Source organism: Halichoeres trimaculatus, unplaced genomic scaffold (assembly GCF_033239565.1).
Source record: "Halichoeres trimaculatus isolate MK-OKI-2021-1 unplaced genomic scaffold, fHalTri1.1 fHalTri1_scaffold_23, whole genome shotgun sequence".
Classification (NCBI taxonomy): Eukaryota; Metazoa; Chordata; class Actinopteri; order Labriformes; family Labridae; genus Halichoeres; species Halichoeres trimaculatus.
In genome coordinates, this window is record NW_027437201.1 from 2,138,253 (window position 1) to 2,163,100 (window position 24,848).

The following is a 24,848-nucleotide window of genomic DNA, read 5'->3' on the forward strand; positions in this document are numbered from 1 at the left end:
GGAAATCATCAAGCCCTACACTAGTTAGCATTGACATGCTACAGGCTGCTAACAGCTAATTTTGCATGTAAACAATGCAGCCATGGTTACATGTAGGATCTCCAGACAAACATAGGAGAAAAGTAGTAAAAAATATCGCCAAAGCCACAAAAAGTTTGGTGTCTGTGACCGACAATGAACCATACAAAGTGATGATCCACTCCAAATACAAAGATGACGAAAAAGAGACGAAAAAATTACAAGAAACGGACAAAGACGAGAGAGCTGCTGCAACAGGCAGCTACTTGGGTAGCGCCTCAAGGAGGCGATCTGGGGATTGTTCTAGAAGGGTGGACAGTTTATTGATACAAATGTTGAAGAGGGTAGGACAGGGCTCTGCAACCTGCAGCTCTGGAGCTGCAAGTGGCTTTTTCAGCCTCCTTGAAGTGGCTCCTTAGAATATAATAGAAATTAAGAATAGAACTTCATTGCCATTGTAACAGGAGCAAAGAAATTTGAAGTCACAGCCGCCATCAAGAAAACAAAAGTAAGAAAGTTTATAGAAAGTGCAAAAAGCTCCATAAGAAAATAGATGATGACAGCTTGTCCATCATCCTTCATCAGTCTCCACCTCCACAGGGTCCAGGACTGAGCCTCCCCAGCAGTCTGTTCAGCCTCTGTCTCCTGGATCCTGTCTGCTCACAGCAAGTGAAGTTCTTCCAATGTGGCGTTGGTGTCTGATGTTAGCTTCATTAGCCATGTCTGTGAATAGCATGATGCTACTCTGCCCCGTGGTATTCCCTGTGTTGCTGGGTTAGCACAGCTAGCTCGTCCATCTTATTGGAGATAGATCTTACATTCCCAATAACGATGGATGGAAGGACAGGTCCATGTCAACACCTCTTAGCTCACACCTGAGAACCAGCACACCATCTTTATCACACCCCCTTAGTAGACTAATTAGCATTGACATGCTACAGGCTGCTAACAGCTGAGTTCACATGTAAACAATGCAGCCATGGTTAAATGTAGGATCTCCAGACAAACACAGGAGAAAAAATAGTAAAAATATCACTGAAGACACAAAAAGTTTGGTGTCCATGACCAACAATGAACCATACAAAGTAATGATCCACTCCAAACACAAAGATGACGAAAAAGAGACGAAAATTACAAGAATCGGACAAAGAAGAGAGAGCTGCTGCAAAAGGCAGCCATAGCCAACAGGGCGGCGCCTAGCAACGTCTGGCCTTGACTAGAAAAAGAAATAAATTTAAGTCAATAGAGTGTATTCCTTAACTAAACGGTTGTTTATTTTGTTTTTGTTTATCTTGTTGCACAGTTATCATGGAGTTAAAGGTGATACTTTTTTTTTACCATCCCATTAAAATTCTATAACTTGTGAATTAAAATATTTGAATGATATGTGTCAACATATTAACAAACAACAACAAGAAAAAGTGATGTTGTGAGACATTTTCAAAACAAGCACTTAGCATTTGCTGAAAGTACCAAAGCTGAAGCAGACGAAATAGATCGATTTTGGAATTGCCTCGGAAAATGAAGGTCAAAGTCACATCACCCCAAGGCGCCATTACATCACCCCAGTCCTCTTTTCCCTCCACTGGCTTCCAGTCTCTGCCAGGATAGATTTTAAAATTTCACTTTTTGTTTTTAAAGCCCTTAATGGACTTGCACCTATTTATTTGGCTGAGCTCCTCTCAGTTCAAAACCCCAACAGGGAGTAACGGTCTTCTCATCAGCTGCTCCTAGAAGTTCCTATGACCAGGTATAAGCACTGGGGTGATCGAGCTTTTTCAGTCTCTGGACCCAGACTCTGGAACAAACTCCCCCCGGACATACCCACCATTACTGACTTTAGTCTTTTTAAAGCTCGGCTTAAAACATATTTGTTCAGACTGGCTTTTAATACACAATAATGTGGTGACATGTTATTTTATTTTGTCTTGTTTCATCAGTTTTTATCTGGTTTTATTTTCCTGACGTGTTCCATTGTTGCGTTAATTTAATCTACTTTTATTTCTTATTTTACTATTTATTTTATCTGGAAAGCACTTTAGTCCCTTCGAGTGTTGGAAAGTGCTCTATAGATAAATTTTGATTGACTGATTGATTGATCTTACAGCCCTGACATAAAGAAGATCACACAGCACACTGACATGGACTTAAGTCACAATTTTATGTTTCCTTTTCAGTAAGCTGCTAAGCTGCAGATAGTATTATTAATTTTACACCATTATGGAAAGGACACAAATAGACCTGCATAGTTCACAGTTCAATGTTAAATCTTATGTGAAAGTAGACCTACACATGCACATGACACTTCTGTTTGGGGTTTTCCAGTTATAACAGGTAAAAATAGACAAAGAACAAAACTTATAAAACTTGGGTTATGTTTTGCAGCTCCACATTATTTTCCTTTCATGGAAGAATGGGGGAAATGGCTGTTTTGATAATAAATTGTTTCCTATCCAAACACAACACTGGTTGTCAGAGTTGGTTTTATCACCAGTTCCACATTGTAAGAGTTGAAGAAATAACCTGTTGCGCCAAATTGCATCAAAAGCTTTTTTTAGTCTTTTTATAGTCTGAGATTTATCAACATTGAAGAGATGTTGATGGTGAGACTGTAAGACTGACAGGTCCATGGCAGCAGGCCATCCATGGTCAATAACTTCAATGAGACATAAAGATCAGAGTCAGACTGAGGTTATAGCAGCAGAACTAAGAACTGGTTCAGACCTGGTCCAGCTCTAGCTATAAGCTTTATACGCTCAATACACCATGAGCGAGGCTCTTCATTATACACTGCTCAAAACAATAAAGGGAACACTTTAACAACACAGTGTAACTCCAAGTCAATCACACTTCTGTGAGATCAAACTGTCCACTTAGAAAGAAACACTGATTGACAATCAATTTCACATGTTGTTGTGCAAATGGACAGACAACAGGTGATAATTATAGACAATTAGCAAGACACCCCCAATACAGGAGTGGTTCTGCAGGTGGAGACCACAGACCACTTCTCAGTTCCTGAGCTTTCTGGATGATGTTTTGGTCACTTTTGAATGCTGGTGGTGTTTTCACTCTAGTGGTAGCATGAGACGGAGTCTACAACCCACACAGGTGGCTCAGGTAGAGCAGCTCAGGATGGCACATCAATGTGGGCTGTGATAAGAAGGTTAGCCGTGTCTGTCAGCGTAGTATACAGAGCATGGAGGTGCTACCAGGACACAGACCAGTACATCAGGAGACGTAAAGGAGGCCGTAGGAGGGCAACGACCCAGCAGCAGGACCACTACCTCCTCCTTTGTGCAAGGAGGAACAGGAGGTGCACTGCCAGAGCCCTGCAAAATGAGCTCCAGCAGGCCACAAATGTGCATGTGTCTGCTCAAAGGGTCAGAAACAGACTCCATGAGGGTGGTATGAGGGCCTGATGTCCACAGGTGGGGGTTGTGCTTACAGTCCAGCACTGTGCAGGACGTTCAGCATTTGCCAGAGAACACCAAGATTGGCAAATTCACCACTGGCACCCTGTGCTCTTCACAGATGAAAGCAGGTTCACAATGAGCACATGTGACAGACGTGACAGAATCTGGAGACGGCGTGGAGAACATTCTGCTGCCTGTAACATCCTCCAACATGACCGGTTTGACAGTGGGTCAGTTATGGTGTGGGGTGGCATTTCTTTGGGGGCACACAGCCCTCCATGTGCTCTCCAGAGGTAGCCTGACTGCCATTAGGTACTGAGATGAGATCCTCAGACCCCTTGTGAGACCATACGCTGGTGCAGTTGGCCCTGTGTTCCTCCTAATGTAAGACAATGCTAGAGTTCATGTGGCTGGAGTGTGTCAGCAGTTCCTGTAAGGTGAAGGCATTGATGCTATGGACCGGCCTGCCTGTTCCCCAGACCTGAATCCAACTGAGCACATCTGGGACATCATGTCTCGCTCCATCCACCAACAGTTGCACCACAGACTGTCCAGGAGTTGGTGGATGCTTTAGACACGGTCTGGGAGAAGATCCCTCAGGAGACCATCTGCCACCTCATCAGCAGCAGGTGTTGTAGGGAGGTCATACAGGCACGTGGAGGCCACACACACTACTGAGCCTCATTTTGACTTGCTTTAAGGACATTACATCAAAGTTGGATCACCCTGTAGTGTGTTTGTCCTCTTTAATTTTGAGTGTGACTCCAAATCCAGACCTCTATGGGTTAACAAATTGGATTTCTGTTGATAATTATGGTGTGATTCTGTCGTCAGCACACTTAACTATGTAAATAACAAAGTATTTAATAAGAACATTTTATTCATTCAGATCTCGGATGTGTTTTTTTTAGTGTTCCCTTTTTTTTTTTTTTTTTTTTTAGCAGTGTATATTTGATCACCAAACTGTTATGAGGAGAGAGGATGGGTTGGAGGATGAAGTATCAGAAGAAGATGACACAGACCTGACACTCGTGTATAACTCCAAAAACATGTAGTTCTGTTTGCTCATATGTTTTAAAGTCCAATCATCACCTCAGGATGAATGTCCTCTAAAAGTGGCCAAAGTCTCCTCTGCTGTGACATGTGGACCTGGTTTGCAGGTGAGTGGTAGGCTCTCCCCCCACATGTCCTAAATCTCTTTGATCACTGCCAGTTTGTCTTGCCATAGAAAAACTTTCAGTTTTTTCAGTTATCAGGGAAAAATTATCTGATAGAATTATATATATAGAATATATATATATATATATATATATATATATATATATATATATATATATATATATATATATATGTGTGTGTGTGTGTGTGTGTGTGTGTATTCATTGTTCTTGTTGTTTTTGAAAGTATTAAGACAATACTCTTAAAATATTATTACATTTTTACAAATTGACATTAACATTTCCCTCAGTACACAAGTAAAATGTTCGTGGCCACTTTTGACCAGGAACACGATGTAGGTGTTATTTTATGTGACTGTTTAAAGATATTAAACAGTTTCAAAACAAATGCCTTTGGTAACTTTGGCCCAAAGTAGTCTTTGATAAACAGTAAGCTTGGTTCATTCTAATTATTTTTCATAGTCAAAATAAAACAGAAATGATGGCTTTCAGAACTTGAATTTGACGTGTTTAAGCTATAATCAGTGAGGCCTACGGGCCATAAATAATGAATACAAGCTCAAAATTTGTTACAATCAAAGCTTAAGTTAATAAAAGACATTCTAACACAAAAAGTTGTAGTATTTGTATTATTACAGTTTTTATGATGGAGCGGTCATTTTTGATCTGGAACACAAAGATGTGCAACATGAAACGAACACAACATGAGGGTTGAGGGGGTAAAAAGAAAAAAAATCCTAAAATGTTTTCTAAATGTAAACAGTATAAAAATGAGCTAAAGTATAATAAATAAAGACGAATGACTGTGCAGCCTGCATTATTTCATGAATCAAATCATCATGCGTCATGAATGATGACGATCATGTGTTGTGTTGTTATTGAGTGTCCTTCACAGGGCTGAGCAGCATTTAGTACAGCACAGTGCCCTGTGTGATAAAACTAACAAAGCAGTCAAATAAGGGACAGATCAGCACACAAACACCTCCTGTTTACTCTTTTTACTTTAAATTTTCCAAATTACAAAATAATAACATGATCTCTACTTTATCTACAAAATAACATAATATTTATGACTGTAGTAAGCATCATTGATTATTTTTTTTGCTCTTACAACCTTTTGGACATGCATATTGTTGAGAAATATAAAAATATAAATATAAATACATCCCAGTATTATTCTTAATGGATCCATGACTAAGATTTGAAATATTTCATCATAAAATAATTGAAATGCAGTTGAGTACAATAAGGCATTAAGATGTATCACAAGATCTGTACAGAGTCCTAGAGTAGAGGTATTATTCTTTTTTAGTGTTATGAAGAAAATCCTAAAATTAACTTTAAGAAACCATTAATTTTCTCAACAGGAAGAACACATCTCCAAAGAAAAAGGAAAAAGAAACAACTACAGAAGATACCAACACAAAACTGAAAAAGCACTCCAGTACAAAACCAGGATGTGTTTACAGCAAACCAAGTGGTGTTTTCAGACTTCAAATGTACAGGTTTGTCCTGACTCGTGACTTTATAAGCCCTTTCTGGAAACAACGTCACTCACATTTCAACTCAGAGCAAACAAAGACGTCTAACCCATGTGTGACTCCTCTTCACAGGATTAACGACTGCCGTTCAGAACATAATGTGCTATACAGAGTTAAAAGACTAAATCTAATGCATACGTTTCACTCATTGGACTGGTACATAGAGAAAACAAAAAAAGGAACTATGACAATGACAGTTACAATCGAATGAATTCACCAAAGTCACATGACGGCCATTCTCCTCTGACATCACACGCAGGGTGGGAGGCTTACATGCTGTTCGCTGCTGTTGTCCACACTGCCAATCATTGAAATACACTGAACCACATCAAAATAATCATACATGTATTCTTGATTCATACCCTTGATTGATTGGTAACTTAAAAAACAAGATCACTGTGAAAATCCAAAGGGATGTTGGGCAATATTTAGAGGTACTACAACAACCAACTACCACCCAACAACCAACTCCTGCTAACGTTACACACCCCTTATTTTGTGTTCCTTCACTTTTCAAGTAAACTGCCTCAAGTTAAGAGCTTCCTCCCTATCTGTGTGATCTAACGCTACATATCTAACTTGGATTGTTAGCAACAAGCTACTCTAGGTAACACCATCATGGAAGTGGCACAATACTAACATTACTTGTTGTCCATCTATAGCAAAATGGTTGTTACATCTCTAATTTGACCTTGATACAGACTGCCTTGTGTCTCTTCAGGGTTTTTACATTTCATTACCCATTCAGTCGCTGATCAATCATTACAATGATATGAACTTGTAAAGATATCCTTTGGACAGCAGTACAACATAACATCAGTACTCAAGCTACCACCTTGGCTTGGCTTTAGTGGAAAAAGGCCACCATGTAAATAAGGTCAATGGCCAACGATGTCTTAATCAAATCCTTTTTTTATAAATATTGCTAACAGCCAGCAAACATATTGGAACAACTAAGTGTTTTTTGTTGTTACAGATCCTATGAACATGACTGAGCTAGCTTACTTCCATGCAAAAAAGGTAGTTTTCAGGTGCAGGAGTTGCCGTGTTAGAAGCCAGAAGAAGAGCTGATTAGCAGTTGTTTCTTTCACCTTCTGTTTTTTTTCATTTAAGACAGCTGGATCCAGAGAGGAAGACTCCGAGAAAGAAAAATCCAAGAATTTTCAAACCAATTTCACCCCTCACTGAATCATAAGAACAATTTAAGGTGCTTGACACTCCTGAGCGATACCTTTCTCTGTACCTTTAAAAACAAATGAAGTACATCCCACAAATCCATACTGACACCACGTATGGCCTGCTGTCTTCATCTTTAAACGCACAGCTTTGCAAAATCAAAAGCTGATTTTAGTTTCATAATGCTAACATGCAACAACTTCCCTTCCCTAATGTGTTATTTTATTTCTAGTCAAACTAGTCCCTATTTCTTCTTTATGCAAGCCATTTGGATTTTTTTTAGTGAGAGCTGCAAAATGGAGGTAAGATCAAAGCTGGTGTGAGATAGACATTACTTGGTGCACTTGCAGAGAGCAGCTGACGCCAGGGGTCAGGGAGGGAAGGACAGAGTGGGCAAGGAGGGGAGAGTGATACAGTAGATGCTTCACAGTTTCTCTTATGGATAAGTCTACAAGTACCATTTTTCTGTGCTAACACAACTCCTCCATTTCCTCCTTCTCTCTCCAGCTTTAATGCGATGCTGCTTTTACTGCTGTTAATCTCTTGCACCCTTAATCCTAACCCTGGGGCCTTCCCAAAAGTGAAACCCGATCAGCATCCCTGTGTCACTTTCACCCTCTCTAACCTTGCCTTCTGTAGGAAACTGAGGTTATTATTGCTAAGCTCTGTCCTGCTAACTGTGAGACTGTGGAGCTGCAATGCTAGAGCAGTCTGTAACCAGCAAATCCACCACTGTGTTACCCGTGACATACACTGTGGGTGCTGTCACCATGTTGCTAAGGGAGACGGAGCTGCTTGCACCCACATTAGAGGTGACAGGGCTTGGGGCACCCTGGCTGTTGTTATGGGTGCCCATGTGCCCCTGGAGCTGGGTGGGGGTCTTGCAGTGGACGCCGCATAGCTGGCAGACAAGAATGCCGCCGCTGGCTGTGCCTCCGAAGCCCCCAGGACTGTCCTTCCACTCCTGGCCGTGATGCTTCTGGGCATGGACGCGAAGGTACGTCAGAGTGGTGAAGCCTGAGGAGGGAAAATACAGAAAATGATCCTGATGTTTCAGAGAGAGCTCTCAGCCCTGAGCCTGACCGAGTACAAGTTACAATATGATTAATAAACCTTAATAAACCTTTAACACGTGTCTTATCAATACAACACTAATACACAACACTACACCATCAACACAGGACAGTGATTATGGTTTTATGTTGTAGACATTACTTCTTTGTCTTCATATAAACCTGAACAGATTTGTAGTCCACTCTCTGAGTTGACGTTAACAACAATTAATTCAAACTGGGCTCCTCCTCCTTGGCTCAGTGCCAGCAGCAGCGCACACCCACAGCCTCCAACTGTTACTACGTGAACACACTCGCAAGCCCAGCAACCACCTGTAGCTTCACCCTCATTTAGGAAAAAGCTTTATCTGTTGGATTTTTGTTTCACTTTGTTTGTTTTTCTTCCTCTGTACCACGTCCACTCTCCTAGCTGCTCTGATTAGCTTCTTCCACTTGCTAATCAACACACAAAGTCACTTGTGCACTGGGCGTGCTGTGATTAGCTGAGGTAACTACGCCTACTCTCCACCCAGAAATGTCCGAGTGGAGGAGGAGGGTTGAGGCAGACACAGACACTGACACACATGTTTAGAAGACCATAGACCCATACAGGACTATTCCTGTAAAAATTGACATTTTATTTTTAAGAAAATCCTGCAGACTCTACCTTTAAGACCAAGGTGCTTCACTTTAATCTATTTTGGTCTTCACCAATAACTGAGAGAGGGAAACGTGAAGCAGCTGTGACCTGTTCTTGATATAAGAACGGCACTGTGTACTTACTTTATTGGAGCTTTTTGATTTAAAATAGCAGCCTGGCAAACTCATGACAAACTCTTCAGGTGCAGCTCAGAAACCAAACACTCAGCACAAGGTTTTATGGATCTATGATGTTCAGTCGTGTTAAATATGAATGATAAAGGATAAATTGTAACCACTGGACCATTCCATTTGTACTCACTGCGGTTGCAGAGATGGCAGGCGTGGTGCTGTGATTGGTTGTGCACCCTCATGTGATCTGTGATGTAAGCAGCAGACAGGAGCTTGCCACAGATGTGACAGGGGACTTTTTCCTCATGGCGAATCATGTGCGCACGCAACCGATCCTTTGTGGCAAAGCTGGACTCACAGGTCTGAAAACAAAGAAGGATTTCCACAAAATATAAAAGTAGATTCCTCAAGTATGGGATTTTTCAAAGTCCATTTTGCTCTTGTACAGAAGAAAAAGTTATCTTAGTAGGTATGTGACAGATTATATTAGTTACTACATGTTTGATCAACCAAATAGCAAAATCAAATACTACACAAATAACTTAGACACACTTGATCAAAATGTAAAAAAAAGAAATGGAAATGAGGCAAGAAAAACCTGAGGAAGCAATTTATTTAGAGCGACAATTAAAGGGAAATATCCTCCTCATCAGCTGATCAAAAGTTTAAGACCAAAGCTCAACAAAACAAAAAACCCTAAAATAGAAATAAAAGAATCAGAAAAGGACTCAGTGATGAGGAGCTCCACCATTCTGTCGATCAATTGATGAACAGATTATTTCACCTCAACTATTGTTTTCAATGAATTTGTTTCTCATTCTTTTGTCGCACCCCCATTTCTTCTTTTTGCATCTTGAAGCTCTACTTAAAACCTTTTGAAGTAAAATTTAAATTAATGCAAATTTTTCAGCTGCTCTTAAAGTTTTGATGAGGTGTGAATGTAAAGAAGTGTGGCACGTAGAAATAAAGCATGCAATGTGCATTCCAATAAAAAGATGCTGCTTATGTAAACACCAGGCTGTAGGGAGCTGGATGTGAATGATGAGGTCACAGTGGGACCTCAGAGTGGCTTTGACGCACCGGGCATTTGAAGGGTCGCTCTGAGGAGTGCACCTGTCTGACGTGACTGTTTAGATGATCTGGCCTTTAGGAGGAAAGGAGATCATCGTGTTAAGCACAGGGAACATCACATTTTCACATTTTTTAGATTTATGTACAGCTGCTTGACACATTTGTGGAGTAAATTAACACGTCACCTGGAGAAAGCCTTGCCACAGTGGGGGCAGATGTAGGGTTTCTCCACCCCGCCCTGGTGGGAGCGGACGTGGTGGCTCATGCGGTCCTTCCTCTTGAAGCGCTGCTGGCAGATCGGACAAGAGAACGGCTTCTCGTCCGAGTGGGAAAGGCGGTGGCGGTTTAGGTGGTAAACGTCACGGAAAGCCTTGCCGCATGTCTCGCAGGCGTGATTCTTTCTTACTGGGTTTGGGTTGGGGTTTGAGGGCCGCTGAGGCAGGAGAAGAGACATGCAGATAAATACACTCCAGGGTTTAGACGTTCATTTACACTCACTCACTGACTTTTACACAAACAGACACGCAGAGGAAACAGTTCATGAAGATATCTGAACATTCTTGGACTGCTCTGTTTTGATATCATGCATAGGGACAGATAGATCTGCCTCACTTCCTGACAGTTCACCTGCTTGTTAGGTTTTCTACTTTGCTCTGAAGTTTAAATCTTTGTGTTACAGAGAACATGCAGGGGAGCGTGGGAGAGGGATGCTTCTAGCACGGTGTTTCTCAAACTGGGGACCAGTGCCAAACACTGGGACGGACTTATCTGGTCCCAGAACATATTTCTGAACATGGACAAATTTACACACAGGAGACTTTGTCTCAGGAGGTGGTGCTACGCCCTCCTGTGGCCAGGCAGCTTAAGAAACAACATGCTCGTAAGTTGGAGGTTGATGACAGCCATCTCTGTGAGGCCCTGACCCACCTGTACTGTCCCCCCTGTGGCCAAAACGACAACAGCAGGAGGCGGAGCGTGGGGGTTAACACTAGCCATTACGTTTGGCATGGCCACCCCGTCACCATCCTGACTACCCAGGTGAGGCTGCTGGCCCTCTGCCAGCAAGCCGGGAGGGGCAAGAGGAGGTGCGGAGAGGTGTAGCAGGGAGAGGGGAACTGTGGGCCTCTCCACCCTCCCTCCAGCCCCAACCGCCATCGCAGACGGGACCGCCACCACCACCTGGCCAGTTGCTCCCTCCTTTGCCCCCTCCGCTTGCTCTCTGGCCCTGTCCTTCATGCGTACCCCAGTGTGGACCGACTGGTGCCGCCGCAGGTTGTAGTTGTTCTTGAACTGCTTGTTGCAGATGGCACAGATGTGGGGCACACGGGCCGGGCGAGACACAGGCTTGACTGGAACACAGGAAGAGGAAATGTTCATTTTAGTGATGCTTCATCCGCACATCTTCATCACTTATCACAACTTATCCGAGCAGAGCAGGTCTGAAGTACAATATGGATTATCATGTGTGGGTCCATCCTGTGCTCAGGCTAAGGATTAAATAAACTGAACCATCGGTGGTTTCCTGCATGAACTGATAGTATGGGTGACAGGTTTTGATGGAAATTTCTCACATTTTCAAACCAAAGCTACTTTTCATATTGCTTTGTCAACAAATATAGAGATATAAAAAATAAATAAAAATATAGAGGAGCACAGCTAAGGACTACTCTGTTTTGAACATGTATAAATTTTAGCTAGAAGTCTGTAAAACCTCCAAAAACAAAGCACATTAATCTCACGTGTGTAACTCAGGTCTATGTTTTCATGCAGCCTGTTTGATCTTATCACACGTCTCATATCAAAAATGTTTAGTTAACTTTAAAGGTAGGACAAGAAAACCAGAGAGTAAGTTGTATTTCATAAGAATATGAATACAACAAAAAGATAGTTCTAATGGCAACATAGCTGCCTATAAGTTTCACGTTCAAGTTCAGGTTACGGATAGACTGATTACTGGCTGCGCTGATATTTAGCATTTGGAGGCTTATCAGCATCGGCTTTTTTTTTTTTTTTTTTAAACCGGCAGCTGATAAGAAATTTAAACTTAGACTGTGTTATTTTTTCTCTGATGCAGCCATGACTGTCTGCAGTCACTACTCTGTCTCTAGCATTGCTCCACCCACAGTCCCACCTGATTGGTGACACACAGAGACATTATTTTGAAAAACTGACTTCCTGTAGGAAAACTTTAGGGAGCTGTTTATTTTTCAAGTTTAATTTAACTGTATAAGACATTATACTGAGCCTGGAAGCTGTTCAATAAACATATGCTTAAAGGCTTTTAAACAAAATTATTATCACAAATTTTGATGCCAATATTTTCACTTTTAATGCAAATGAATATTGGCCCCAAATACCGGCTTCCTTGCCTGCTGAAAATAGGTAACGGCCTGAGAAACCATATCACTCTACTGAGCCTTTATAAACAGAAAAGAAAGAAATTCAGGTATCAAATTAAAATCTAAACTATGTAAATTGCAGAACAGCAGATTAATTGTATCATGAGACAAGAATCTCACGGTACAATACTCATCACAATACTTAGGTCACAATATGACAGTATCATGTTGTCTCACAATATTGTGATATACTGCGATATTTGTTTGAAAATTACTTTTCTATTTGATTGTTTTTGAAACACTAAAAGTCAAGTGCAGTGTTACATACAAGCACTTAACTTGAAAACAAAGCGCATCAAGTTTGTCTGTTAAACTACTGTGACTGCTGCAAAGAAATTTAGGGGGAAGCCGCAGTCAGTTCAAGGGCACCCATCTGCAGGGACTGAACGTCGCCAAATCGTCAACTCATAGTGGAAACGGCAAACCGGAAGTTGGTCTTCTTCGTATTTTTTTTTTTTTTTTTTTTATGTAAGAATGTGCAATTAAAGCTTTTACAGTACTGAAGAGTCTTTTGTCTTTGGAGTCTTTTTTTTTTCTTTTTTTAGTATTACCAAAGTACATTTAACAATATACAGATAGTTGCAGCAAGGGGCTAAGATACAGCAATCATCCAACACAGATGCACAAAAATATACACAAAACAACACAAGAAAAAGAAAAGTTGAAATGTTCTTCGTGTTCTTTTTGACTTTTTTGGCGCTACGATGCTCTCATTAAACTGAAAGTTGGACATATTCAAGATTTTATTCGGGGCTCTATAACAAAATCTGTTTTTATTTTCCTGTTTATGGTTAACGGAATTCAGACTGGCGCTATACCTCTGGTTGTGTTTTTTAACCACTTTTTGTTGTATTTCTGGTTTAAATTTTTGTTTTCTGTTTTGTTTCTTACATGAATTACTGTTTCATTTGAAACGTGCATAATACATGTCAACAGCATAACGTCTACAAAATCTGGTTACGTTGAAATTTCATTTGTGTTTCATTGAGATCTGGTTTTATTGGCTCTAAGGGGCGCCTGAGTTCCTGCATGGTGTCGTACAGCTGAAAAAGTGAATAAATAGACGAAGAAGACCAACTTCCGGTTTGCCTTTTCCGCTATGTGTTGACGATATGGCTACGCTCAGTCCCTGCAGATGGGTGCTCTTGGTCAGTTGGTGAAACTGATAAATTTCAGTTGGTGTAAACAATTTTTCTCATGGAAAAATCTGATATTGCATAAAAATGTACAATGAACATGTTTTGTCAGTCAACTACACTGTAAAAATTAGACTTAAAATCATTTAAACCAAATGACCCAAAAATTGAGAGAACACATTGATGTCTGGTATCAAAACCCACATCATCATGTTTAGAAAAAAAATATTTTAAATATAATTTGAGATTATTTTGTTGTGCAGTCTATGGGCAGCATAAAGTTTGGCACCATCTACCACAGTGGAGGTGCAGATGTATTTTACTTTCAACTTGGCTAAAATATGAATTTTGATTTTTACTAGAAAAACAATTTTTAGAGTTAAAATATTGAAATTGCGTGGGGGTCAAAGTATTGCAATATATTTCCATATCTACACCTCTAGTTAAAAAAAAAAATCATAAAATTAAATTCCTTGAGGTTGTGACCTTCCATCCTACACCATCAAGTCACCCAATGAAAAGTCCCTGGGCTTTGTGAACCTGTCTGACATAGTTGAGCAAATAAGAGACGCGTGGGCTCCTGTCCTGAACCGTCTGGAGGTGGTGTCAGGTGAAGTGCAGGGTGGTGTCCCTCACCAGGCAGGGGCTCCTCGTTGAGAGCAGCGGTGTCCACAGTCGAAGGAGGCTGAGCCATGTGCTCCGGGGGTGGAGTCTGGGGGGAGCTCGTATGCACGGACATGAGCTCTGATTGGAGGCTTCCTTCCACTTGATTTTGGGTGGGAGTATTCTAGAGGAGCAAGCAGAAGGCCATCACCAAATGTAAACACGAGTCACAGCTTTATCTTGAGGTGTAATTCAACATGTGAGGGCTGTGGAGCCCACACACAAGAAAACACACAGTGGCAGAGCCGGTGGAGAGAGTGTGAGCAGTAACAGAGGCCTCATCAAGCCTACCTGGAAGAGAAAATTGTTCCAAGCAGCATCCATTTTGCGCCACAGCGATGGAGATTATTAAATCAGCTGCAGATTGAGATCGGGGAGAAAAAGCTTTGCATGGTTCGGATCGGCCCACCGGTGGTCGAGGCTGGAAACAGACGCCAGTCCTGCAGCACGAATGACGGGCTCGCGGATTTACTTAAAAAACGTGAATAAAGTGGTCTTCAAAAATATGTTTTTCTCAGTGAGGTAGCCTAGTGCCGTCCGTTAAAATGCACGCATTCACGCAGGCTGCAGCACGAAGGCCAGCTTCAATAATGGCCCGTTTCTATTTCACTTTGGTTTCTAACTTTAATTCCTCAAACACTTATTTTACGAAAACGCAAGAACAACAAAACTGTTTCAATAAAACACTTAAAACGCATTTATCAATGTTACATTTTAGCAACTAAAAAACAACTACGTGAAATAAAATGCATTTGCACGCAAGAGAACAAACATGGGTTATAACACACGTATCTGATACCACAGCAGGGCATGCTTTGTTTTTAATTTTTCAATCTATTTTTTCCGATTTCCTCCAACAGGCCAATCGGGTGTAAGTCGAAGCCTCGCGTTTGATTCAAGCCCTGACCCCAGCGAGCGGCGCTCTCGCCGGGCCGCAGCCTCTCGCTCCACCTCGGCCGTTCAGCTGCGAGGATGTCATCTTTCTTTTTTTATCGCCCGCTCTCCCTCCTCCCTCCCTGTCTCTTTCTTCCTTTTCTTTTTTAATTCCTCTTTCTTCTCCCCCTCCTCTCCTTTTCTCGCACCGCTATGTCCCACTTGCTCTTAAAGGGATAGGGTTTCCTCTCATTTCCGTCTCTCTGCGAAGGCGTTTGTCCTCTCCTCTTCCTTCCTGGGTTTAGTCGGCCGACACAAAGTGCGCCATAGTGTGGAGCTTTCCCTCCCCCTCTTACTGGAGCAAATCTCCTCTCCCACCTCCTGCACCGCAGAAAACAGCCGGAGTGACTTTCCATTAACGGAGAGATGACAGACGCATCTTAAAGGGGAGTGTGCGCAGATCTTCCTGTCGACCAATGACAATTATGTTAGACACAGATAAACACAGGACGATGATAGCCCAGAATGCAAAATAGATGTGATTAATGTATAAATACATGTATTTTTAGCTTTAGAATCAATACACATTTTATACATACTCCTCTGTATAGTGTACTTTGACTTAATTATACATATTCAATACAATTTTAAACAGTGTTAATTCATATAGATAGGCTTTTAAATACTGGATTAGTAGTCACCATAATGTAAAGATGGCCGGATTGACCTATTCCTATTAATTTGCCCATTTCAGAACCTGATGAAGAATGGTATATGCAGTAGGGATGGGTACCAATCAGGCACTTTTATAGAAAAGGACCGAATTTTGTCTGTAGTGCCAAGTGCTGATTCATAAAAAAAAGGTATCTTGTTGAGGTACCTCCCTTGTGACTGTAAGGGAGTGGAAGAGTAGGTGATTTTCCATGCTGGACATGAACACAGCATTGCAAATTTGCAAATTTATATGCTGAGAAATAAATGTGTAAAAAAAAAACAAAAAAAAACTTTAAGATTTTATTTTATATATATATATATATATATATATATATATATATATATATATATATATATATATATATATATATATATATATATATATATATATAAAATAAAATATATTATATAATATTATTCAATATTTATCCCCACATTAACACACACCGAACTGAAAATTGGTACCGTTGAGTACCGATACCAGTTTCCAGGCACCAGTATTGTATCATTTCAACTGTGAAAGGTACCCATCCCTTATATGCAGTAATATTTCACATGATATAATCAGGCATTTCATTAACAGCTGGACTTAATAAGACCATTTGACACATTAACACAGCCAATTATTTGATGAAATTATTTTATGATGCAGTTTAGATAAATATGGCTCACAAAAATCAATTTAACCACTTTAGTCTGTTTAGTTCCTAGTCTAAACTGTAGCGTTAAGTATACGGATTCTTGAATTTAAGAAATCATGTGCAGTCAATAATATTTATGTCTCATTTCTACGGAGCCCCCAAAGGGACATAGAAAGAAAAAACAAAAATATATGTTTCACCATTTAAGAAACAGAAATTTTGTTTTATCTGCCTGTGTCCCTTAAGGAGCTCTGTACATTTACGTGCCACAAAAGTAAAACAAAGAATCTAGTTTTGAAAGAGGCTGAAAAAAATAAAAATAAATAAGGGGAAAGAGTTAACTGTATAGACAGTGCAAGAAATGTTTCTTGAATTTAAATAAAAACCCAGTTTAAAGTGTAGAGAAGCTTATTAATAAGCATTTTTTTCACTGGTGTCAGAGGTTTGGCAGACAGGTCATCAGCATAATAAGATCAAATTTAGACAAGTTATTGTGTTAATATCAATTTATTATCTTTTTTAATTACTTTTTAAAGCACCCCGTTTCTTTACCAATACTTGTGTTAAGACCCTTTGTCCCTCTTCCCCTCAAGCTCCAAATGGCTTGATGTGAATATTTGATAAGGATTTCAACCCCTTCCCACACCCCCTTGCACACCTACTCCCTCCCCTTGAAAACTCTGCAAAACACAGTAAAGCATGTGTTGCTTCTTTGTCTTCATGATAAAACCAGGCAGCAGGTGAGACCAACTACTTGGACAAAGACAACAGCCCGTCTAAACACACTACCACACTGACTTTCCCACCACAAAGACCATCCCCGAACCCACCAGTCTTAGTTTATATAAGGAGTTTCATGCATGCACTGAGATTCCAACCAAGCATAAAGTAGGTTATACAGGGAATTGTCTTGAGCTGGTGTTTCTGAGTCATACAAACAGCAGGGTGATTATTTTTTGTGAGGATTCAAGTAAAAAAAAACAAACAAAAAAAAAACTCCAGTTACTTCAGATCCCCTTCAAGTAAATGACCCAAGAGGGAGGGGTAGGGAGGGGGGCTTGTGTGCACCAGGAAATCAGGAGTTGGTGTCTCTATCTGTGAGGACAGGCTGATGTGGTCACTGCTGCTGCACGTTCACAGCTGCTCAGTCGACGCTGCTCCTCTCAGCTCTTTCTTCTTCTTCTTTCCTTTACGTGCTGAGATTTTCTGCTTGTAATGTGCACATCCCTCTTTTGTGACCAACAATTCCTGCGAGAGGTACTGCTTTGAGAAGGTAAACCCCCAAACTGAAAACAAGAAACTGAAAAACAAAAAATGAAAACCAGCATTTACATTCCAGCGCCAAATTGTAAAATCGTCATTTTTATCTCTATGAAAGTCCAGAGGAGTTCAATGTCCGTGTGGGGTGTCCTTTAAAACTCACTTTTTCTCATAAAAAATGTGGCAATATAACCAGACTTTACTGCTTGACACATACGTACATAAATAATTAACAATTATTAATTAAAAAAATCCTCATTAATAATCATTAATACCTTGAACACACACCATACCTGACAATGTAACAGTTTTTAGCATCTATTTTTTACAGTCCAAAGTGGGCCCTCTGTGAACATGATTACAACAACAACAACATCAGGATTAGTTATGGTAATATTGACACCTATAGAAATGGAGTTTGTCACTTCTAAATCTTGAATTCAATACTTTTTTGAGTATATCAAAATTACTATCATTACCTTCATTGCTCTATAAAACCAATGACGTGTTGTTTGTTCCTCATATTTTCATAAATATGTACAGTAAGAGATCAAAAATGTGGAACTAGTGATCTTAAATGCCAGTGAAACTTGGACAGGTACGGTACATTTCAAATGTGTTTGCTCATCTTTACAAATGTTTTTTTTTTCATACATCTATCTCATGCATTGGAGTGACTTCTGTAGACACCTGTTTGTTTTGATACTCAATATGTCATGGATGCTAGATAGCTTTCTTTTTTCTGTATTTGTACATGTCCACAAAAAGTTTCTCCCCGTCTCCAGCTGCTCTGTAAACCAGCCTCTCCTTGACAAACATTCAGTGTATTTTTCATGTTTAAGTTATCTCACAGTCATCAAATAAAAACTTTGATGGCAGGACATCCCTTTAAGAACCCCTTAAAGGCATTGGTGATGTTCCAAGAAACTTGTTTTTGTGGGTTTTTTTACACACTTAATACAAAAGAAAAAGAAAAACAACAGTTGTGAATCCGTTAAAGTGTGAGCAGGAGCTGGAGGCTGGAGCCAGCCTTGTGTTTTTGATCCTTCTCCCTCTGGAAAACTTATAAGGGTATCCAGATATTCTGAACACTACTGACAACACAAAACACAAAAGATTCATGAAAAAAAACAACAAAACAGAACAAAAACAAATCGATTGTCTTCCTTTTTTCCTCCACCTTGTCCTCCATCTTTCTCCATTCCAGTGTAGAACATCATAGAAGAAGACACGGCTGCTGTTGGTATCTTTTCGACTGCAGCTCTGGGAGGGAAAAAAAGGCTGCTGGACTCACACCTCGTCTCACTTTATACAGGCGGTAACAAAGATTAAAAACACTAAACACAAACTTCCTTTTTTTGTTTTGAATCTAATGTCACCTAAATCCACTGGTTTCACAGGTGGTTACATTCCTCCCTCCTTTGAGTCCACCTGTGAGAATGGGAGAAAACCCTTCAACCCACCCTGAGTCTGAAGAAGCAGGCTGCAGCTCAGCGCTGTCGCTTGTCCTCGTGTGTCTTTTTGTGCGCTCAGCAGAACAGACGGTGTCTCATACTCTGTGTTAAACTAAAGTCCAGATCAGCCCAACAGGAGGCGTAAGGCGAGGGCTCAAGCCGAGAGTGCTGAGGTGCAGCCTGTGTTAGCTACCTTGCTAGATCACTCCCACGCCTACCTGCTGGTCCCCTCCCTCTGCCTACGAGTAGGAGAGGTGGGAGCCGTTGGAGATGTGTGAAGTGACTGAGGTGCTCCTGCTCAAGACCCCATCACTGCCCCCAGCTCCTCCAGGCCCCCCACCGGACGCCGTCCTCCTCAGGGGCTGGGGGCTGTTCCTCAGGGCCATCAGGCTCGGGGCTCCACGCACACCCAGCCCTCCACCGTAGATCCCGCCTTGTGAGGAGGAGGAGGAAGAGGATGAAGAGGATGGTCCGGAGATGGAGGGAGGAGCAGGAGGAGGGGGAGGTAGCATTGCCAGGGACTGGGAGGAGGAGCGCGAGGGCAGGTGATGGGAGAAGGGCAGGGGGTGTGGGTGGGCCAGGTCGCCACCGGAGCCTCGCACTCCAGCCCACTCCCGCTCCCTCTCCTTCTCCCGCTCCCTATCACGGTCTCGATCCCGCTCCCGCTCACGGTACAGCTGCGGCGTGCTCTGGTGGTGGTAGTGCTGGGGCAGGTGATGACGCTGATGATGGGAGGAAGAGGAGGAGGAAGAGGAGGAGGAGGAAGCAGAGGAGCGGGAGGAATGGTGCATATCCCTGCTGTCTCTGCCCAGGCCCAGAGCCAGGCCCAAGCCGTGGGAGGAGGAGGACTCGCTGCGGCGGTCGCTGGCTCCACTGCCGCTGCTGATGCCACTGCTGCTGCTGCTGTTGTGGCTGCGGCGGGAATGCTGCGAGGGGGGGGCATTCTGTGGGTGCAGGCCGTGGCTCCAGTGGCCGGCGGACCGGGAGCTGGGAAGTGGGGCGTTGGAGTAGCCCTGCATGGGGTAGGCCTCGCTAGGAATGCCCGACAGAGCCATGTTACTGAAACCAAGACGCAAACTCTCCGAGTCGAAGGATTCGATCTCACTGGCCTGCCTCTCCAGGAGGGTGCGGATCCGCTCTGAGCGCTCGTTCTGCAGGGAGAGCATCTCCTCCTCGATCTAAGAAAATAACAGCCAGACAATTCACATGAGAAAGAAACTCAAGGGTTTTTCTGTTTTTGAAAGTCCAAGATGGTTATCGCTTTTCTTCTACTAAATCTGCTATTACAAGCGTAAAGAAATAATATCAAACCCAAATTATTTCTTATGTTTACCATTTTCAACTCTGAACTTTTGATTTGTGGAATCCTTTCATTTAGTCCCAAAAGGAGATCATGTTTCTTTTTTCTTTTTTTCAGAAAGCTTGAGAACGTATCCTGAAGGCAGTTTGTGGTGAAACAGGCCACTGAAGGTCTGCGCTGACTGAAGATAGCTACATGTTGGACAGCAGTGTGTGAATACAGCTTAAGCTAGTCATGCTATGTCCAGTAGTCTTTGGCCTTAGCTCTTGATGCTACAGCCAACAATGGGACAGCTACAAACAGGCCACTGCCAGCTGACTGTAATAACTCTGAACTTTGTTTTGACAGAATTAAAAGTCAAAAGCCTCAAACCCTCTGCTCCAGCAGCGCACGGCGGATGGACACCCTCTGCTCCAGGTCCTTGACCTCCCTCTCATGCTGGGTGTCCGTGTGGATTTTGATCTTGCTCTGGTAGGCGTTGAGCAGCTCCAGCTCCTGCTGCAGCTGCATCCGAAGCACCTTGTACTCTGCCTCCTGGGTTTCATCCAATCGCAGCTAAGAGGGAAAAAACAAAAAGAGATTTTTTTTTTTCCAACATCCTATGACTGAAAGGTTGTGTTAATGTCGAGAACAGAAGGGAAGAGTCTGAAGAAAATAAAAAAGTTAGAGGCAAAGAAAGGAGGGTGAGTTATAAACTCAGCTGTTTGTCTTTTTTTCAGGCTGGGTCAGTTTGGGCTCTTCCCATGCCGTTTCTACAGTGGCTGAGATGTGCAGACCTACAAAGTTTATAAAAACTTTTACAAACTTAAAATAAATTTACATTTTAAAAAACATTTTACAATTAAAAAAAAATTAGTTAAAAAAAAACTTTTTACCAAAAAAAATGTACAAGATGCGAAACACTTTAACAAGCACTGAGATAAATTTACAAATTGAGTTCATTCCCTTTCCATTAAAAATCTGAAACTTTTAAATTTGTTTCAGGACTTGTAAAAGTGTTTTGTTTTTTGCAATTTTTTTTTATCATTGTTATTTTTTTATTTTAAAATTGTTTTGTAAAATTCAAATTTTAAGTTTGTAAAAGTATTTACAAACTTGTATTTTTTTGGTTTGCACTTCTCAGCCACCATACATTTTTCAAGCGTCACATCATTTCTCATGTCTTCAGTTAGTAAATAAATTGTTTCATGACCCCTAAACTGTGTGCATGTATGTTTGATTCATGGTTTCTACCAGATTACATCCATTTTTGTTTATTTATTTAAAAAAACAGTTTCATCTGAATTAAATATATATATTTTTCTTTGACCTCAGGATGGAGTTTAATCAGTGAGTTGGAAACGTTCCCAGAGGAACCTTCAGCCACAGCAGGAGTGGATGTGCGGACAAACAAGGGCAGCAGGGATTTGGCTTACTGAGCTCACATGGATAGTGGCCATGAGAGGTAATTAAAAGCAGCACAGTGTGTTATGTCACCGGTGGGGAAGATGGTTTCTAAAGTCCCATCCGGCTCATGATGTGGTTCAGTCTTTGAAAAGGATTAGAGAAAGTCCTGCTGTCAGAGGACAGACAGGAAGAAGGTGAGACCTCTGAAAGGAGAGCTGGGTACCGTTTACATTTGAAACAATACGTTACTGAAGCCCAATACCTGGCAATCGATGGCGGTACTCAGTGGTACCAATTTTCAGTACTTTTTGTGTTCTTGTGGTAAAAAATAGATCTTTGTTTAATAATAAAATCTCAAAGTTTTTCAGTTAAACATATTTATTCTTCAGTATATAACCTTTTAATGCTGTGTTCATGTCCAGCATCTTTCAGTCCCTCACAATCACAAGGATGCATTTAGGTACCTAAACATGGCACCTTTTGATTTTTACGTGAATCAGTACCCGGTAACGGTACTTTTGACTGAATTTGGTAGGTACCGATAAAAGTACCTAACTCTTTACCCATCCCTACCCAAAAGGGGAGCTGGGATCTAACTCCACTTATGTAAGTGTGTGAACCTCATGGAACAACTTCAATGACAGTTGTTCAGTTTGTGTTTTCACCTTCACAAATGTGACAAAGAGAAAATTAAAGTTAAGCTGCCAGAGTGTCAACCAAACACAACATGAAAAAACAAAATTCCCTGACTGCTATTGAGTACATCGAGTTAGATTCAGGTCACCTTAAAACCAGGAAAACATATTTTAGTGTGTGTGTGTATGTGTGTTTGTGTGTGTATCAGGTTTTTTGTGTGACATTTTGAAATCGTGATTTTTTGGGGGGTCAAAAATAAACAAATAAAATTAAATATATATTCTTTTCCAGAAATTTCACTGATTTTAAACTGACTTTACATTTTTGTTTTCATCTTTTAGTGTAGGTGAGTAAATGTGGGTTGAGGTGGAGATAACCCTGAGGGAGCAGGAGCAGGTTGGTTGGTGGGCAGACAGGGGCACAGCCAGGCAGGGGGCCCCGGACCAGGAGGGCTCAGCAGTGTGGTGTGAGTGTGAGGTGGATGACATCTCTTGCCTTACTCACAGCCTGTGTGGACAGCATGTCATTGATGGAGTGGTCATACTGCTCGGCCAGGATGGCCAGCTTACGAGTCTGCTCATCCTTCAGACGCTTCAGCACAGCTTTGTGGTCCGATTTGGGCGTGTTCTCCAGCAGGTGGTTCCTCAGAGCCTTGTACTGACGGGTCTGGATCTTACAGGTGTCCTGGAACTGACGCTTGATCTGCAGCTCTTTAGACTAGAAGAGAGAGGAGAGAAATACAGCAGCTGGGCTGAAGAGCGCTTTTCTTTCTTCTGTAAGCAAAAACTGTGAGGGGGGAGAGAGGGAGGGGGGGCCTGTTCCAGCTGTGTGCTGACATACCTGATGCTAAAATCTGACACATGGTAACTTTGAAGATGAATACCTGCTGAGGCTCAATCTTTCCCAAAATGGCACCATGGAAGTTAAACTTTTTTGTATCACTTTTAGAGTTTTGATGTAAAATCATCGAGAAAAGACACTTGTTTTCTCATGTAAGCATTTCACAGATGTAGATTATACCTGTTCTCCTCCAGGTGGCAATGAATCTGTTGATTAATCTCTGGATTAATGTGATTGAGATGTTTTTCAGTTTATTTAGTTTAAACTATGAAGACATGTATTTTAAATTAAGAGGATGCCCTGAATGTGAAACAAATGTTGTTTCATTATTTGTGACTAACACAGAAGAGGGCCACTGAAAAAAAAATCTAGGTCCAATAATTTTAATAGTTTTTATTAAAAAAATAGATTTTATTACTTTTATTCTGAGATTACAGTCAGAATTCTGACCCTAATCTCTGATTAATTTTAATAATAATAAAAATAGTGGACCTTGATGGTTTTTTTTTTGTTTATGTTGTTTTTCCTAGTGGCCCTAATCCTCTTTAATAGTGTATTTATTAAAGCATGTAGTGCAGAAATTTTTCTGATAAAACAAAGACCCTCTGAGAATCCAAAAAACATCACACCATCATCCAACTTCAACAGGAACATGACTGATTCATATCGGCTTTTAAAGATGCTGGCAGGAGGATCTGTTTTAGTGACTGCCTCTCCACCTTCTGGCCCGGAGTGTAACGCACACTGTCGTGAAGACGTGACTGTTAACCAGGCGTGTGTTTGTTTGTTAGTTCAGGACAACTTTTTACCAGATAGAACTCCATGAGGTAAGGTGTTGATCAACAGTTAGTTAGAGTTACGCTTTGAAATCTGACAACAAGCAAACTTTGTCAGTTTGTACCGTAGTTTGGTAGCTGGCTATATTTAGCTCTACTCACAGCCCGTTGCTCTGAGACATGTCTATAATGTGTAACGTTAGTGAATCCTGGTCATGTCCTGCCAGTCATCTACCAATCAGAGCTAACGTAACCTCAGTCTTCATTTTATTGATAGACTCTCAAGTTTGAACAGACCACTGCAGAATAACTGCTGACTGTGGGTTGGAATCATAGACTGTATATAGAGTGGACAGTGTGGCTCCGCCATTTATCATTGTACGGTTTTGCAGCCAAAATACCGCCGTCACCATTGTAGCAGTTTGGAGCCAGAGTCTGCGCAGTAGAGACGATGAGGGATTCTGGGAGAATCTGAGTGGAGCAGAGTGACTAAAATAGTAATTATTTTTTTTCTTTTGAGTCTAATCACTTCCTGACTCTATCTCCC

At 41.3% G+C, this 24,848-nt stretch overlaps 2 protein-coding genes across 2 annotated transcripts in view; both read right to left on the reverse strand.

Annotated features, from left to right (window-relative positions):
- Nucleotides 1-5,326: 5,326 nt before the first annotated feature.
- mazb (MYC-associated zinc finger protein b (purine-binding transcription factor)) lies at nucleotides 5,327-15,713 on the reverse strand. Its single transcript, XM_074663712.1, has 7 exons — nucleotides 14,713-15,713; nucleotides 14,395-14,545; nucleotides 11,151-11,572; nucleotides 10,409-10,656; nucleotides 10,233-10,296; nucleotides 9,343-9,514; nucleotides 5,327-8,346 (listed from the first exon to the last, which is right to left on the reverse strand). The coding sequence occupies exons 1-7, from the start codon at nucleotides 14,743-14,745 to the stop codon at nucleotides 8,003-8,005; spliced, it is 1,434 nt and encodes a 477-aa protein (XP_074519813.1). The 5' UTR covers nucleotides 14,746-15,713; the 3' UTR covers nucleotides 5,327-8,002.
- Nucleotides 15,714-16,957: 1,244 nt separating this feature from the next.
- Nucleotides 16,958-24,848, reverse strand: part of taok2b (TAO kinase 2b) — a 37,154-nt gene continuing 29,263 nt past the window's right edge. The window contains exons 18-20 of the mRNA XM_074662791.1: nucleotides 23,190-23,402; nucleotides 21,036-21,218; nucleotides 16,958-20,541 (exon numbers count right to left, since the gene is read on the reverse strand). Coding sequence (XP_074518892.1) covers nucleotides 19,603-20,541; nucleotides 21,036-21,218; nucleotides 23,190-23,402 — 1,335 coding nt within the window. The 3' untranslated portion in view covers nucleotides 16,958-19,602. The remainder of the gene's footprint in view (nucleotides 20,542-21,035; nucleotides 21,219-23,189; nucleotides 23,403-24,848) is intronic.

Coding starts and splice junctions, on each gene's coding strand:
- mazb (XM_074663712.1), bottom strand. CDS start 14,745: ATGGATGCTGCTTGGAACAATTTTCTCTTCCAG. Junction 14,546..14,712: donor GGAACAATTTTCTCTTCCAG/GTAGGCTTGATG, acceptor TTGCTCCTCTAG/AATACTCCCACCCAAAATCA. Junction 8,347..9,342: donor CTGCCATCTCTGCAACCGCA/GTGAGTACAAAT, acceptor TTCCCTCCTCAG/GCTTCACCACTCTGACGTAC.